The 18684-nt window shown below is 46.7% G+C and overlaps 1 protein-coding gene across 8 annotated transcripts in view; it reads right to left on the reverse strand.

The window, feature by feature from the left end:
* Nucleotides 1-18684, reverse strand: part of LOC126272688 (hemicentin-1-like) — a 1027565-nt gene that overhangs the window by 367370 nt on the left and 641511 nt on the right. For 4 of the 8 annotated variants that reach the window (XM_049975713.1, XM_049975709.1, XM_049975712.1 and 1 more), the window contains exon 4: nt 13969-14141. In XM_049975713.1, the coding sequence (XP_049831670.1) occupies nt 13969-14141 (173 nt within the window). Of the gene's footprint in view, nt 1-13968; nt 14154-18684 lie in introns of all 8 variants that reach the window. The other 4 variants (XM_049975711.1, XM_049975707.1, XM_049975710.1 and 1 more) reach the window with 1 other exon arrangement.

The following is an 18684-nucleotide window of genomic DNA, read 5'->3' on the forward strand; positions in this document are numbered from 1 at the left end:
AGCCTCCCGCATACCCACTATACGCCCTCGCTCAAAGTCCGTCAACTGCACATAAGGTTCACGTCCACGCTGTCGCGGCATGCTACCAGTGTTAAAGACTGCGATGGAGCTCCGTATGCCACGGCAAACTGGCTGACACTGACGGCGGCGGTGCACAAATGCTGCGCAGCTAGCGCCATTCGACGACCAACACCGCGGTTCCTGGTGTGTCCGCTGTGCCGAGCGTGTGATCATTGCTTGTACAGCCCTCTCGCAGTGTCCGGAGCAAGTATGGTGGGTCTGACACACCGGTGTCAATGTGTTCTTTTTTCCATTTCCAGGAATGTATAAACCATCTAGTTGAGGTTAATCGACGAGTTATTGTTTAAAATTTTATTACAATTTTAAGAAGGTAATTTACAGCCGCGGCGGAAGGCGGTAAGCATATGTGATGTAACAGCTTACTGCGAAACACGATTGGGTGGAAGCCGTTCCAGTTCGCGATGCGAGTACTAGGAGTAAACAGAGCGTGGTACACGGAGGCGGCGGAAAATACTGTGTGGCGGTAAGAGGAGAGCCAGACCAGCCGGCGATGTCGCTGCCAACGCGGCTGCGCATAAATAAATTAGTGCGGTGCGGTGCGTCGCGCCGCCACGACCACGCCCACAGGCGGTTGTCGCGCCGCTACCACCAGCCACTCCTCTGGCGAGCGCCTAACTAATGAGGCCCAGATTTACGGGGCTGCGCCAGGGGGCCGGGGGTTGGTGGGCGAGGGTACTGTTAGCGCCCGGCACCGCGGGCTCTGTGCGGGCTGGGGTACACACGCTTCTAATTTAATACCGACCGTTCCCATCCGGTCTGTCTCTAGCGAGAGGCGCGTGCGCAAGCTCTCAGAATAGCTCCGAGACGTGACCGCCCGCAGTAAGCTTTTCTCAGACTGTAGCTCGGCGAACACCTACGGTCTCAAAAGATCTCCTCCAGCTAGGCGTAGAGTAACCAGATGTCCCGATTTTCTCGGGGCGTCCATGTTATTAGGAGTATTATGACTTGCCTTGCATAAGCCTTACATGTGACGACAAATTCCCTGAATTTTGAAAACTGTTAACAATTCAAAATTCAAAATATAATGTGTTTTCGCTTAAAAAGGGTCGTTGCAGAATGTGTTTCGGAACTTGTGTACGTACCCAAGAATGCGGTCCATTAGGAGGTTGCGGAGCTGAAGGGTCACCTAACTGTACGTTTCGGAAATACTGACACGTGGCGTCCATTGTATTATTATCGCCAGTGCTGCTGTCTACTGAACAGAGCTTCAACTTCTCACCCACTGACAGGTTGCGTCTACTCTTGACTCGGCGTTTAGGACTTTCGTTTCCTGGCGGTGACAGCGCTTCCTACCTTCCCTGTTTATCGTGTCGTCCTTTCGTATATAGTGAGAAATAAAACACAGAAGGCAGCGACGTAAGTGCGTCCATTCATTCATTCATTCATTCAGTGGTAGTAGCAAGAATGATCAAAAATTTATGCGATGTGTATCTATTTCGAAACCAAATAAATACAAAGAATTTGGATGAATCTAGTTGTTGGTTAGGTATATTAAGTAACTACGCGTACAATAATAAACATAATCAACCCGTCTTACATATTTAAGTTTCACTGGTGGTCTTGATTGTCAACCTCCACAGACAAATGTTTTTTTTTTATCCTTTAGCGATTTTTTTTAAAGAAAAGCGTGTAAGAGACTCGTTTCGTGGGCTTAGGATTAGTCTGTCTCACTTAAATAAAAAACCAACGAAATGTGGTAAGCGCGGCTGACAGCCATGTGAGTGACCCGGGATAGGTTCCTAGCGCTGCTTGCGATTTTCCTTGGCGGGATGATTGGAACGGGGTGCCCTCAGCCTTGTGAGGCCAACTGAGGAGTTACTTGAACGAGTAGTAGCGATTCCAAGATTAAACCCTACAACGACAGGGAGAGCAGTGTGCTGGTGAAGTGCCCCTCCGTACAGCATCCAGTGGCAACATTTGCAGTGGGTGACGTTGCAGTAGGTCGGGTCCGTTTGTCCCGTCTAAGGATAGAACGTGGAACTTTACCTTTTCACCTTGTGAAGGTACTGGCGGAATAAATGCCATCCCTCGATTTATTAAGGATTAATTTATCACATTACCTGTGGAATTTTCGAATGCACCATGTACTGGCCACAGGCAGTTCCATATCTATCAGTATAAAATGCAGTACACAGTGAGATTTTGTCCACCGTGTACAAACTCGAGGAACTGATCGATGAGCGGGTACGGAACGTACAAAGTCTAATGATATTATGTCCGGTATAGCATGGTTTCCATGCGAGAAACCATTTATTCAGAATCACATTGTTATAGAGAGAGCGGTCTAGCAAGCGCTGTGCCACGCAGCCAAAGTGGTATATGTTGAAAACGATTTCCATGTGCCTCAACGTATGCGTTGTTCTGTCTCACGCTGCTCCATTGTGTCCACATCTGGAATGGGCGCTGCCTACACGATACCGTTGAGATCGCCCCATAGAAAGAAACTGGACGGATTGAGATCCTGTGAACGAGCAGGCTGTGCAACAGGACCCCCTTCGACTAATCCATCGACCAGGGAAGACACGACTGACATGCATCCGGACGTTAACGGCTGTAACACCATCATGTAGCAGCCACGTAACCGCTCGAATCATCAATGGGAAGGCAAAGTCACCCGCAAGAAACGGTGATAGTTCCAGCCTGTTAGGCGACTTTGGGGGATTACTGGCCCCAAAATACGGTCGCAGATTATACTGGCCCATGCATTCCATGTACACAGATGCTGATGATTCGCTGCCATGAGGGTTCTGCATACTATCCCACATATGACTGTTATGAAAGCTTAAGATACCACTACTCGTAAAGGTGGCCTCACCTGTGAATAGGAGGGATGACACAAATCCCGGAATCTTGGTTGCCTGGTGAACAAACCGGTGACAAATCTGCTCCAGATGTGGAAAGATGTCGGTAGTAAGCCTTGCGCATGCTAAGTCATAAGGGTAGTGACAATTGTTGTGGAGAATTATCCACACGGTCGTCTGGCAAATCCTGTACTGGGCCAATTGCCTGGCACTTACACGCCGGTCGCCTTCCACAGCTATAACCACATTTTCCTCTAAATCTGGTGTCCGAACGCTTCGGACACGTCCTTCACACCACGTCGGCAAGCTCTCGATTCAAATACGAAACCATTGTGTACAACGCTGGAGCACATGCTCTACAAGGTTAGTAAGCAAGAGTAGTGAAACGAAAACAGTGTTCCAATTACTATGGCAGGAGTGGGCGCTAGGGAAAGACGTTCGCATAACAGTACCATCGTCTAGGGGGAAAGCGTGCATACTGCATACCGCCCTCCCTGTAACATAGTATGACTGAATAAACTGTCTCTACCATGGAAACCATGCATTTCGGGACATGCGTTCATTAGACCTTTTACGTTCCTCATCCTCTCATCGATCAATCCATAGAGTTTGTACATGGTAAAAAAATCGCCCTGTGCATATAGCTCGGCTTTGCTGTTTGTGTGTTCTTGGGCCAGCCGACATGGCCGAGCGGTTCTAGGCTCTTCAGTCCGGAATCGCACTGCTGCTCCGGTCGCAGGTTCGAATCCTGCCTCGTGCATGGATGTGTGTGATGTCCTTAGGTTAGTTAGGTTTAAGCAGTTCTAAGTCTAGGGGACTGTTAAGTCCCATAGTGCTTCGAGGCATTTTTTTGTGTGTGTTCTTGTCTTTGAATATAGCTAAACATACAGCATGCGCTAGCGCAAAACATGCTCTTGTGTGTCAGCACTTTCTCCCGTTAGCCCTTCATTTACACCTTTAATGCGAGGCTTTTAGTACTAAGAGTGTTTTATAATGCTGCACTGGACAACTCCGTCTACTAGCAAAACAACCGTGACCGGAGGGTTCCCATAGGTCTGGCCTTCTTGGCGACTCTAGCTTAGAAAGGTGGTGCTTAAGCATTTAGGACGACCGCAACACACTGGGAGTGTGTCCTGCAGATGCCACGAAAAGGGGCGGGTCTCGCCACCGGAGGTACTAAGGCCGCCTGCTACTGGTTTCCGCGGATAACACGCATAAATGCACGCCCTAAGGCAAACTTGTACCTATTTAAGTAACCTCTCCATCGCTTGGTCTCTGTGCTTCCTTACGGGTTAACGCCGACTGACTTGGATGTTGCGATACTGCTGATTAACTATCATCAGTGATAGGCATCCGACAGAACTTAGAATGTGCCATTTAACTGTCTGTAGTAATTGTTGTCCAACGGGACATATATAAAGTCCACCGTTACGTTTTCCATGCCCTCGAACTCGTCATATAGGGGACCAACATTTCTTATCTAAAATTCAGATTCAGGAAATTATTATTTTGTGTTTTACCAGAATTTAATTACACTACTAGCCATTAAAATTGCTACACCACGAAAATGACGTGCTACAGACGCGAAATTTAACCGACAGGAAGAAGATGCTGTGATATGCAAATCATTAGCTTTTCAGAGCAGTCACACAAGGTTGGCGACGGTGGCGACACCTACAACGTGCTGACTTGAGGGAAGTTTCCAACCGATTTCTCATCCACAAACAGCAGTTGACTGCCGTTGCCTGGTGAAAGGTTGTTGTGATGCCTCCTGTAAGGAGGAGATATGCGTACCATCACGTTTCCGTTTTTGATAAAGGTCGGATTGTAGCCCATCGCGATTGCGGTTTATCGTATCGCGACATTGCTGCTCTCGTTGGTCGAGACCCAATCACTGTTAGCATAATATGAAATCGGTGGGTTCAGGAGGGTAATACGGTTCGCCGTGCTGGATCCCAACGGCCTCGTGTCACTAGCAGTCGAGATGACCTGACATCTTACCCGCATGGCTGTAACGGATCGTGCAGCCACGTCTCGATCCCTGAGTCAACAGATGGGGACGTTTGCAAGACAATAACCATCTGGAAGAACAGTTCCATGACGTTTGCAGTAGCATGGACTATCAGCTCGGAAACCATGGCTGCGGTTACCCTTGACGCTGCATCACAGCCGAGCGGTTCTAAGCGCTTCAGTCCGGAATCGCGCTGCTGTGGTCGCCGGTTCGAATCCTGCCTCGGGCATGGATGTGTGTGATCTCCTTAGGTTAGGTAGGTTTAAGTAGTTCTGCAGGAATATCAAAACGTCATTTTTTCGGATGAATCCAGGTTCTGTTTACAGCATCATGATGGTCGCATGGTGAACGCACATTGGAAGCGTGTATTCCTCATCGCCAAACTGGCCCATCACCCAGTGTGATGATATGGGGTGCCATTGGTTACACGTCTCTGTCACCTCTTGTTCGCTTTGAACAGTTGACGTCACATTCAGATGTGTTACGACCCGTGGATCTACCCTTCAATCGGTCCCTGCAAAATCCTACATTTCAGCAGGGTAATGCACGACGGCATGTATCTGGTCCTGTACAGGCCTCGTGTTGAAGCTGCATGGGCAGCTGTACCTGTACACGCCATCCAAGCTCTGTTTGACTCAATGCCCAGGCGTTTCAAGACCGCTATTACGGCCAGAGGTGGTTGTTCTGGGTACTGATTTCTCACGATCTATGCACCCAAATTGCGTGAAAATGTAATCACATGTCAGTTCTGGTATAATATATTTTTCCAATGAATACCCGTTTATCATCTGCATTTTTTCTGGGTGTAAGAATTTTAATGGCCAGCAGTGTACTTTACGCCCTTAGGACACTCCACTCACCACCGACAACGCAGTGGCCGACGGAATTCACTTAAAGCCAGACAACAGCGACGCTTGCACAGAGTTGTCAGTGCTAACAGGCAAGCAATACTACGTGAAATAAAAGCAGAAATCGGTGTGGAACGTACGCCGAACGTATCCGTTACGACACAGCTGCGAATTAATTTTAATGGGCTGCTGCAGCAGACGACCGACGAGAGTGCCTTTGCTAACAGCACGACATCGCTTGCAGCGCCTGTCCTGGGCTCGTGACTATATCAGTTGGACACTGGACGACTATAAAACCGTTGTCAGCTGCGTCCAGATTTCAGTTGTTGAGAGCTCTTGGTAGGATTCGAGTGTGACGCAGACTGCACGAAGCCACGGACCCGAATTTTCAACAAGACACGGTGCGAGCTCGCAGTGGTTTCATAATGGCGGGGGCCGTGTTTACATGGAATGGAATGGGTCTTCCGGTTCACATGAACAAACTCAGGCCATTTGCAGACACACACTCCTGGAAATGGAAAAAAGAACACATTGACACCGGTGTGTCAGACCCACCATACTTGCTCCGGACACTGCGAGAGGGCTGTACAAGCAATGATCACACGCACGGCACAGCGGACACACCAGGAACCGCGGTGTTGGCCGTCGAATGGCGCTAGCTGCGCAGCATTTGTGCACCGCCGCCGTCAGTGTCAGCCAGTTTGCCCTGGCATACGGAGCTCCATCGCAGTCTTTAACACTGGTAGCATGCCGCGACAGCGTGGACGTGAACCGTATGTGCAGTTGACGGACTTTGAGCGACGGCGTATAGTGGGCATGCGGGAGGCCGGGTGGACGTACCGCCGAATTGCTCAACACGTGGGGCGTGAGGTCTCCACAGTACATCGATGTTGTCGCCAGCGGTCGGCGGAAGGTGCACGTGCCCGTCGACCTGCGACCTGACCGCAGCGACGCACGGATGCACGCCAAGACCGTAGGATCCTACGTAGTGCCGTAGGGGACCGCACCGCCACTTCCCAGCAAATTAGGGACACTGTTGCTCCTGGGGTATCGGTGAGGACCATTCGCAACCGTCTCCATGAAGCTGGGCTACGGTCCCGCACACCGTTAGGCCGTCTTCCGCTCACGCCCCAACATCGTGCAGCCCGCCTCCAGTGGTGTCGCGACAGGCGTGAATGGAGGGACGAATGGAGACGTGTCGTCTTCAGCGATGAGAGTCGCTTCTGCCTTGGTGCCAATGATGGTCGTATGCGTGTTTGGCGCCGTGCAGGTGAGCGCCACAATCAGGACTGCATACGACCGATGCACACAGGGCCAACACCCGGCATCATGGTGTGGGGAGCGATCTCCTACACTGGCCGTACACCTCTGGTGATCGTCGAGGGGACACTGAATAGTGCCCGGTACATCCAAACCGTCATCGAACCCATCGTTCTACCATTCCTAGACCGGCAAGGGAACTTGCTGTTCCAACAGGACAAAGCACGTCCGCATGTATCCCGTGCCACCCAACGTGCTCTAGAAGGTGTAAGTCAACTACCCTGGCCAACAAGATCTCCGAATCTGTCCCCTATTGAGCATGTTTGGGACTGGATGAAGCGTCGTCTCACGTGGTCTGCACGTCCAGCACGAACGCTGGTCCAACTGAGGCGCCAGGTGGAAATGGCATGGCAAGCCGTTCCACAGGACTACATCCAGCATCTCTACGATCGTCTCCATGGGAGAATAGCAGCCTACATTGCTGCGAAAGGTGGATATACACTGTACTAGTGCCGACATTATGCATGCTGTGTTGCCTGTGTCTATGTGCCTGTGGTTCTGTCAGTGTGATCATGTGATGTATCTGACCCCAGTAATGTGTCAATAAAGTTTCCCCTTCCTGGGACAATTAATTCACGGTGTTCTTATTTCAATTTCCAGGAGTGTACATGGACTTCATGAATTATAACTCGCCAGAGCTGTGCATTGTCAAAAGATTCTGCATCAACCAGCTACAGAGTTACATCAGTGAGGTCCGTATGATGGCCGGTATAGGAAAAGGAAATACGGTGTTTATAGCGCGATTTCCTTTATTTTCGATCGAATTGTCTTTCGGTTTGAGAACGACAGCCCGAAAAAGAAAATCACAAATTGTTATTTTGGTGTCAACGCCAGACAGCACACTTGCTAGGTGGTAGCCTTTAAATCGGCCGCGGTCCGTTAGTATATGTCGGACCCGCAGGTCGCCACTTTCATTGATTGCAGACTGAGCGCCGCCACACGGCAGGTCTAGTCTAGAGAGACTTCCTAGCACTCGCCCCAGTTGTACAGCCGACTTTGCTAGCGATGGTTCACTGTCTGCATACGCTCTCATTTGTAGAGACCACAGTTTAGCATAGCGTTCAGCTACGTCATTTGCTACGACCAAGCAAGGCGCCATATTCAGTAATTGGAATGAATTCTGAACAGAGAATATTGTGAATCATGTACCGTCAAGAGCGACGTTCATCATTAATGGATTAAAGTTGAGTATCAAACTAATTACGCCTGCTTTCTGAATTCTATTTCCTTGTCATGTTGCAGACCTCACGTCAGTATAGTTCTTTCCTCCTCCATCCAGCCTGCGTGAGCTAAAACGCGTGCATTTCGGTCTCCTCTAGCAACACGGTGTTGGCTCTTCTGCCAACACAACAGTTATTTTCATATTTTTCTTTATTCATCAGATTCTGTAAAGCCGTGCGCACGACAGGTACTGCATCATGTACAGAGACAGCATATATTTTATAGAACGCTGTGTAATGTCCCCATGCAGTGAAACTTTAAAAAAAATAGCTTAGCTTCTTTTTTGATGAAATGCAAATTACTACAGGTCAATGGCTCCCTGGAATTTTAAGTGTGATAGTTGACGGACGGGTGTATCTGTGTTTGCTGGAGTCAGGCTTCACATTATTATTGCGAGGAAGCACTTATCGCCCTGCAAATAAAGAACGTGATTAAAAATTCATTGATTAATCACAGATCCAACGCATAACGACCTAAAAGAAATTCGAGCTGCCGAAGAGGTTCGAAACTGCCTGCTACACATCCTCGTCCGACAGGAATCGACGACCTTTCGAGGCCTGTTTTGCGGGGCCGAAGGCGTGGGGAGGGATCAGGACTACAGGGAAAGAGCACGAGTTGCTCCTAGTTGAGTTGGTGGAACTATTGCGTCACGACGTTTGCGGTATGGGGACTCGTGTTATCATAAAGCAGTTTTCATTCCACAGCGACGAATTTCGACACACGTGCCCTATACTCATTATATGGATGTCTGCCGGTGTTTCTCCTTCGGCAGCCAAGAGAAGTACAACAGTAAGTTCACCCTCTTTGGACGCATTTGGTAATAACTTAGCCATAGTTCACGTTTCCACTTTCACCCCGCGCAAGCCGGATTGTCGCAACAAACCTCCATTTCCATTTCAGTGCTTGTACGCCAGCACTAGAGGCGCGTAATGCTGAATATGTGCTGCAGGAACGCCTTCGAAAGGAAACTCTTAGTCGCCCTTACTCGAGCAAGTAATTTAAAGAAAATAGAGAACAGTGACTGTTACAAAATAAAAGTCTAAAGCATCAAAAGTTTATCTTCCATTTCATAATAAAGGAGAAACTAGCTCATTTAATACCAACATAATATGTTCAGATAGATTAGTGTTGCGGATCGGATGTTCGTGCGACTCACTTCTTTCACCAACACGCAACAGTGATTCACTGCCGAGGTGGCCTGTTTCAGTTATTTCTCTCTCTCTCTCTCTCTCTCTCTCTCTCTCTCTCTCTCTCTCTCCACACACACACACACACACGCACATACACACACGCACGTCGTCCCACACACACTCTGTATTTACAGTACTCCGAACGAGAATGATTCAGCGCTCCCTACCAGCTTCTCTGAACCGCTCTAGCCTACACAAAAACAGCCCAACATCCTACGTGCGCTCGCCCGTCTCAGTTCTGCTACGTGATTAAATGCTTGTTCTGCTGTCAATATGTGCTGTCCTCGTTACACTCCACAAGCACCTTGTTTGCACTCCGCTTGTTTGCGTACAGCCTGCGAGAGTTTCATTACGGCAAAGAGTATCTTCTTGTTTGATTTTATAGACAGTGGTGAAAGTTCTGATATTATTTCACGTATTTGTAGTTCTGATATCATGGTTCTACATAGTAATGAAGCGTACATAGTGTAAATACAGGGTGATTATAATTAAACATTCAAAACGCTGTAGAAATAATACCACTGCTCAGAATGACGTGAAATTGCAACGGAATGTTATCGGAGAAGGGGGAAATCGTATGGCAGAAGAAAAAAATTGTGTCAAATTTGATCAATAGATGAAGCTGTACGTGTCAGAATACGTAAATGGAAACACCTGCACTTGTCAAGCGCACGACACACTGAAGTTGTTATAAACACGCCGGGCACACGGCTTTTCCTCCTTTCGCAACTGCGACGTTCGCCATGACTGTCTCATTGCAGGAACGCGCTCTGCTTGTAAAGCTGTATTACACAAACGATGACCGTGCACACGTCGCTCTGCAGTTCCGGACACTGAAGGTTTGAAAAAAGGTGTTGGGCCGATGACTGCCACGGGTCTGGAGAAAATGATTCGGAAATTCCAAAAGACTGGTTCTTTTGGTGTGCAGCCTGGTAGAGGGAGGAAACTAATTAATTCGACATCAGTGGCAGCAGTGGCCACAGCAGTGCAGGAGGAGACGAGCGGTGGTGTGTAAATGTGTAGTGAACGGAGAACTGCCCCAACATTGGACATATCCGTGAGCACGATGTGTAAGATCCTACGAAACATGTTTATTTGCTATCCATTCAAAATTACCAATGTGCACGAGTAGCTTCCTGTTTAAGTGCCAGCAAGAAAGACCTCTGCTTTAGACTTTCTTGCTCCCATGGAAGTGGACAATGATTGGCTGTGGAAGATTTTGTGGACAGACGAATCCAGCTTCCAACTGACAAGATATGTCAATACACAGAATTGTCGGATGTGAGCAGTGTTTCCATTCGTCTGTAAAGAACTGGTGTTAGTATTTTGCAGCTGTGACTTATTAAACTGATAGTTTGGTGATTTTCACATCTGTCAACACCTGCTTTCTTTGGAATTGGAATTATAATATTCTTCTTGAAGCCTGAGGGTACTTCGCCTGTCTTCCTCACCAGATGGTAGAGTTTTGTCAGGACTGGCTCTCCCAAGGCCGTCAGTAGTTCTAATGGAATGTTGTCTACTCCCAGGGCCTTGTTTTGGCTCAGGTCTTTCAGTGCTCTGTCAAACTCTTCACGCAGTATCATATCTCCAATTTCATCTTCATCTACATTCTCTTCCATTTCTATAATATTGTCCTCAAGTACATCGCCCTTGTATAGACCCTCTATATACTCCTTCCATCTTTCTGCTTTTCCTTCTTTGGTTAGAACTGGGTTTCCATCTGAGCTCTTGTTATTCATACAAGTGGTTCTCTTTTCTCCAAATGTCTCTTTAATTTTCCTGTAGGCACTATCTATCTTACCCCTAGTGAGATAAGCCTCTACATCCTTACATTTGTCCTCTAGCCGTCCCTGCTTAGCCATTTTGCACTTCCTGTCGATCTCATTTTTGAGACGTTTGTATTCCTTTTTGCCTGCTTCATTTACTTCATTTTTATATTTTCTCCTTTCTTCAATTAAATTCAATACTACTTGACCCTCTGCTGCCTTCACTACTTCATCCCTCACAGCTACCCATTCTTCTTCAACTGTACTTCTTTCCCCCACTGCTGTAAATTGTTCCTTATCCTCTCCCTGAAACTCTGTACAACCTCTGGTTTAGTCAGTTTATCTAGTTCCCATCTCCTTAAATTCCCACCTTTTTACAGTTTCTTCAATTTTAATCTTCAGTTCATAACCAATAGATTGTGGTCAGAGCCCACATCTGCCCCTGGAAATGTCTTACAATTTAAAACCTGGTTCCTAAATCTCTGTCTTACCATTATATAATCTATCTGATACCTTTTAGTATCTCCTGGATTCTTCCATGTGTGCAACCTTCTTTTATGATTCTTGAACCAAGTGTTAGTTATGATTAAATGATGCTCTGTGCAAAATTCTACCAGACGGCTTCCTCTTTCATTTCTATGTTTCCTTCGCTCCCTTTGCCTACAATCGTATTCCAGTCACCCATTACTATTAAATTTTCGTCGCCCTTCACTATCCGAATAATTTCCTTTATCTCATCACACATTTCATCAATTTCTTCATCATCTGCATAGCTAGTTGGCATATAAACTTGTACAACTGTAGTAGGTGTGGGCTTCGTGTCTATCTTGGCCACAATAATGCGTTCACTATGCTGTTTGTAGTAGCTTACCTGCACGTCTATTTTTTTATTCACTATTAATCCTACTCCTGCATTACCTTTATTTGATTTTGTATTTATAAGCTTGTTTTCACCTGACCAAAAGTCTTGTTCCTCCTGCCACCGAACTTCACCGAACTTCACTGGGATCTACTGAAATAATTTCCTGGTAACGCTGCTAGACTGCAGCGCTGTACAGGACACATCCTAGATGTTTCCACATAACTTTTTTTTCTTTATTGAGTTTCGATTCCCTCCAAAGGGGGCTGCCTGGCACCAGCTTAGTATGCCGCCCTTCAGCCTACAGGATTTGTTTTAAAAAGATGAAGATAATAAATAATAAAAACAGGTGATAAAATCGGAGACTTAAATGGTAACATCGCGGAAAAGTTGTGGAAATTAAAACATAGAACAAAGGGATGATGATGCTAATAAAATACATATGAAGCAGACACATAAAATAATAAACAGACAATTAAAAAACAGGACGACAGTCTGGTTTCCGTTCGCAAGAGACATAAAATTCTCACCCAGCGACAGCATGATTTCTATTAGCAACAATTTGGAAAGACGAACGACACTTAACATCCACTTGAACACTGCACAAAAAAGCTGGCAAGTATGACATACCACAGCCGAGGCAGGTGGGGGGAACCTGGACAGATGATGGGAAAATAAAAATGGGGGAAGGAGTGGAAAAACAAAGGGAGGAGGGGGGGAAGGAGCCGATGGAGGATGAGGACCCATAAGAGGGGGGGGGGGTGCTGGGCAGAGGCGACAGGGAGTGGGGAAAGGCAGAGCAGAGGAGGGGAATACAAAAGAACTTGGAGGTGGGGAGAAGTGCGGAAGGGGGAGAAGGGAGGAAGGGGGAGGTTAGGCAGGGAGAAAACAGGATGGAGGGTGGAGAAGAGGGAGACCAGGGAAAGAACAGTGGAAAGGAGGGGGGGGGGAGGTGAGGATCAGAGTTGATAGGATGGATAAATGGCGGGAGAGAGGGCATCGTCTGGGAGGGGGAGTTGATGGAAGCCACCTTGGGAAAGGAAATGAAGGGTGTAGAGATGGAGGGAAGGGGGGACACAACAGTGAAGGCGTGGCAGGGGGCGGGGATAGGAGAGGAGAGAAGAAACCAGAGGATGAGGGGGATCAAGGCGGCGGGAGGTGTAGAGCAAGTGGATATGTTCGAGGAACAGGAGCAAATGTGGGAAAGGAATGAGGTCGTAGAGGATCCGCGTGGGCGACGGGAGGCATATATGGAAGGCGAGGCGGAGTGCATGATGCTCAAGGTTCTGGAGGCACTGTTAGAAAGTGGGAGGAGGCCGGATATCCAGGAGGGACTGGCATAACAGAGGATTCCACGTTACTCGCCCTTTCCCTGTTTATTAGGTGACCACAGTATTACAGCACCTCGGAGTGAGGGTGTTTCGATCAGCTGATCGTGAGTATTTATCGTGATACGAACGTCTGAACCACATGTTAGTATATGGACAAATGTCTTGAAATCATTCACAATGCGATGCCACTACCTTTCTACTACAACAGCGTGTTTCCGATAACGGCCGCAGGAGTCCAGGTGTAGTAATATCGTGGTCGGGTAGCACACCCCTACTTCTGATTATTATTTATTATACGATAAATAAATAAAATTGGCAATTATTTCGAAAATGCTTTGTTTGTGGACCCATGTCTAGTCGAATGTTTTGCTTCTGTTATCGTGTCACAAATTATGATACAGCGTGTACCCAAAGCTTGCACTCGAGACAGCTCTGGCGCCTGTCTCAGCTAGGAGCCCCAAGCGGCCGCATGTGTCGTCACTCTTCATCAAGAGGAAAGTTGCGCAGTGTGCGCAGCAGAGGAGAGGGGCAGGTACTCACCGGGCTCGTAGTGGGTGGAGGCGCGCTGCGTGAAGTTGGTCTCTGGGATGCGAAGGTCGCAGTGGAAGGTGGTGGGCGCGCTCAGCGCCTGGTCCTCCGCGACGGTCCACGCCAGCACGTCGTAGACGCTGTCGCGCCGCGACGAGTGCACCTTCACGTCCGCCGCGGGCGACCTGCACACAAAACTGCTTCATTCCACCGGCCGCGCCGCTCCCACTGCCAAAGTGCAGCACCATTTGTTAGGCTTCACTGTCACAAACACACCCACGTGGTTAGAACTGTAGCTATGACACACAAAGCCAAGCTAACCAGCATGCAAGTACCTGCAAAAGCGTGGCACTTAGCTCAGTCAGGTCCTCCCGGTGTTCAAACAAATAGGAAGGCTGTACAGCAACTGATGTACGAGAGTCAATCCAAAAGAAATGCATACTATTTTTGTGAAAATACAGTTTTCATTCTGCCTGTGTGGAAGTTTTACAGTATGAAATGATCGCATGGCATTGTTGGCCGGGAGGTCCCATGCGGGGAAATCCGGCCGCCGTATTGCAAGTATTTTTTTTTTTTTTAGCTGAGGCCACTTTGGCGTCTTGCGAGTCAATGATGGTGAAATGATGATGAAGAACACAAAACACCCAGTCATCCCGAGGCAGAGAAAATCCCTGACCCCGCCGAGAATTTCACCATCATTGACTCGCAAGTCGCCGAAGTAGCGTCAACTAAAAAAAAAAAAAAAAAAAAACCTTGCAATACGGTGGCCGGACTTGCGAACTTGTGGAGATACATCCTTCCCACTTGTTTTCAAACTTAGATCAACCTGTTTCCGTGAATGGTACCGTCACATCATGTCTTCAAGGTGACTGCAACATGCTGTCATAGAATTCCTCTGCTGTGGAGACGAGACAGTGGGAAACATCCACAATAGTTTGAAAAAGGTGTTTTGAGATGCATCATGCAAATTCTCCCAAGAAAAAAAATTCAAAACTACACCATCTCTTGGAAAGTTACGGCTACGGTGTTCTTCGGTTCCGAAGGACTCTTGCTTGTGGACATCATGCTAAGTGAAACCACCATAAATTCTGATGCATATGTGACGACACTGAAGAAACTTCAAGCTCGACTGAATCGTGTTCGACCACATCGGCAAACGCAGGATGTTCTGCTCTTGCACGGCAATGGATGGCCACAAGTCAGTCAAGAAACCATGGAAGCGATCACAAAACTCGGATGGACATCACTGAAACACCCGCCTTATAGTGATGACCTGGCTTCATGTGACTATCATCTCTTTGGGAAACTGAAAGTCTCTCTTCGTGGAACAAGGTTTGAAGATGATGACTCCCTTGTGCACGCTGCCGAACAGTGGCTCCAACACGTTGGTCCACAATTTTACCGTGCGCGTATACAGACGTGGTTCCAAGATGGCGTAAGGCAGTTGAGAGGGATGGAACTTATGTGGAGAAATGAAAATATTGTTCCTAAAGGATGTATCTACACACTGTAAATTTTCAAACATGTACAATAAAAGATGGATTTAAAAAAAATAGTGTGCATTTTGTTTTGGAGTGACCCTCGTACTACTGTAGTTCACACCGAGGGCTGAAATCGTTTAGACTTCTCTGTATACCTGCAGCCTCAGCTCAACTGAGAGTGGATTGGGACCAAAGATTGCATCGAGTTACCTCTGCTCATATTGGTCACACGTTATCAGTATTTATCAATTTTGTAACTAGTAGTGTACGCAAGGACAAAGGTACACGCGGGAAACGAACCAAATCTAGTGCTTTTCCTACTTGTGAGTGTAGTCCGGTAGTTCTGGATCTTCGGTTGAGAGTTTTTAAGACGGAATATTCTGATGTGATGTGTTAGTGGTTTGTGCTTTGAAGCTTTCGAGATATGAGCTTAGTCTTTTGGAACTTTTTTTATCAATATCGTTCAAATTGCTCTGAGCACTATGGGACTGAACTTCTGAGGTCATCAGTCTCTTGGAACTTACATCTACTTAAACCTAACTAACCTAAGGACAGCACACACATCCATGCCCGAGGCAGGATTCGAACCTGCGACCGTAGCGGTCGCGCGGTTTCAGACTGTAGCGCCTACAACCGCTCCACCACCCCGGCCGGCCCTTCTCTATCTACGTATTTACCATGTAACTGATGGCTGTCTGTCTTCTATAACACAATCCCAAAGAGTTACGAGCAACTCCTGTGTAATTTTATAATCTAACTCACGATGTGAGCTTAGTTGTTAGTTAAACAAGTTGCCGTATATGGTAGGTGATACCACAAGTGCAGAAACCAACACTACAGGACAAAGATTTTACGATCTATCTGGTGCAAATGTCCACATGCGTATCTTTCCCCAAAAACGTTTGTCTTTTCGTTCTTCGGCTTGAATATTGAACAAAAAGGTTTATTTAACTTCTGTAATAGGCCTTAAGTAATAATTAACCATTTCACTTCGACTAATTCAGTCTTAATAACACTGGTTCAACTTCAGGTTACAGAAACTCCGAAGAAAAACGTTGTGCATGCCGTTGTCTCCTAAAACATTATATGATGCCAAGAAGTAAAACAAAATAAAGTTTCCAGAATGAGATTTTCACTCTGCAGCGGAATGTACGCTGATATGAAACTTCCTGGCAGATTAAAACTGTGTGCCCGACCGAGACTCGAACTCGGGACCTTTGCCTTTCGTGGGCAAGTGCTCTACCAACTGAACTACCGAAGCACGACTCACGTCCAGTACTCACAGCTTTACTTCTGCCAGTATCCGTCTCCTACCATCCAAACTTTACAGAAGCTCTTCTGCGAATCTTGCAGAACTAGCACTCCTGAAAGAAAGGAGTTGTGAGTACCCGACGTGAGTCGTGCTTCGGTAGCTCAGTAGGTAGAGCACTTGCCCGCGAAAGGCAATGGTCCCGAGTTCGAGTCTCGGTCGGGCACACAGTTTTAATCTGCCAGGAAGTTTCAAAATAAAGTTTTCCTTAGAAATGCAAGCAAAAAGTCGTGCATGTATGAATGCACATTAAATGAAAGAGTTAAAGCAAGGTATGGAGTGGCGTCGTTGGGAATCCTCAATAGAGTATTTTCTGATACATCGAAAACTGAATTGTCACAGCATTGTAACAATCTGGATTCTATGTTCCATGACTTATGTTGAAACACTTCAAATATGTATCGTCGCAGTTTGCCGAAAGTAATGGCGTAAACAACCCGTTTAGTGAAGAAACGCAAGTGCCTGTGGAAGAATGGCCTCGCTCATTCAACACTATTCATAATTTAAGTTTGGGACAACCGGAGAAAATCGGTATCGGCACGATGATGGGGTTCAGTGAAGCAAAAATGGAACTCTTTTTCAACTACTTAGAAACTTTGCAATCTAAATATTATTATCCGCCCCATAGAGACTGTAATGAAGACTAATCAGGAATGCAGACTGTAGCAGGAAAACAGCGGAGAAGTGTGTGATAAAAAGCCAAGTAATGATAATGCATTGTGTTTTGTTTCCTTGTATTAAAATGTCCTGTATTTATATTAATGACATATTAGTGTGCTGTTTCATGTTTTAATACTCTCTTTAAGATCAAGACAATGATAATGATGATTCTGATGACGGTGGTGATTTTGACGTAGTAAAACATTAGACCGGTTAATAATGGCAGCATCTGACCAATACTGTAATTCTCATTTACTGTGTTATAAATGCAATAAATTCTGTTTGTGCGGAGTTTGGTCAATGTCAATAGGATGTGTACCCCAGGCCTGCGTCTAAGATACATTTTCTTCATTTGTAAGATTACATACATCATATAAGCAATCTTGACCTTATGGTATCGTGTAAAGTATGATCCTAGGTGTATCATGTACAATTTTCAATGTCATGGAACCAAAAAAGCACAAGGGAAAGACAATAAAATGTTAAGTGCGCACTTCTACCCCCAGCTACACAACAACTCAAGCAGAGCTCGGTATAACACAGCCAACTACATCCAGAATTGATAAACAGACGTGGTTGTGGAGAGAAAAGGTAAAGGAAAAAGCTCATGTATAAAATGCAACTTTCAAACAGTTACAAGCTTCCAGAATGAGACAAACCTTCAGATCTTCAAAACCACCAAGAAGGAGGCGAAACAATCAGTTACAGAGGCTAAAGTAAATCACCAGAAATATTTATATAACTAGCTAACAGCTAAAGAATGTGATAAATTCATCTACCGACTGGCCCGGAAGGCGATGTAACGACTAGGCCAGATTGTGTGCATGGCAACATAAGGGGTCAAAATTGCCATTCATAACAAGAAAAATTGAAAGGCTCCAAGACGAAACGAAGTTCCTGCAGAAATTTGGAAAATTGAGTGACGTAACGACAAAGGGCCCATCTAGAGGGCATAATTATTCAACTCCATCATTCACTCAGCAACGGATTGCGATCTGATATAAAATTTCTTGGCAGATTAAAGTAGTATGCCGTACAGAGACTCGAACTCTGGGACTTTTGCCTTCCACGGGCAAGTGCTCTGCCATCTCAGTTACCCAAGCACGACTCACGGCTCGTCCTCACAGCTGTAATTCCGCCAGTACCTTGTCTGCTCCCTTCAGAACTTCACAGACGCACTCCAGCGAACCTGCAAAACTGGAAGAAAGGATACTGCGGAGACATGGCTTAGCCACAGCCTGGGGGATGTTCCCAGGGGTGCTAGTTCTGCAGTTCCGC

Source organism: Schistocerca gregaria, chromosome 5 (assembly GCF_023897955.1).
Source record: "Schistocerca gregaria isolate iqSchGreg1 chromosome 5, iqSchGreg1.2, whole genome shotgun sequence".
Classification (NCBI taxonomy): domain Eukaryota; kingdom Metazoa; phylum Arthropoda; class Insecta; order Orthoptera; family Acrididae; genus Schistocerca; species Schistocerca gregaria.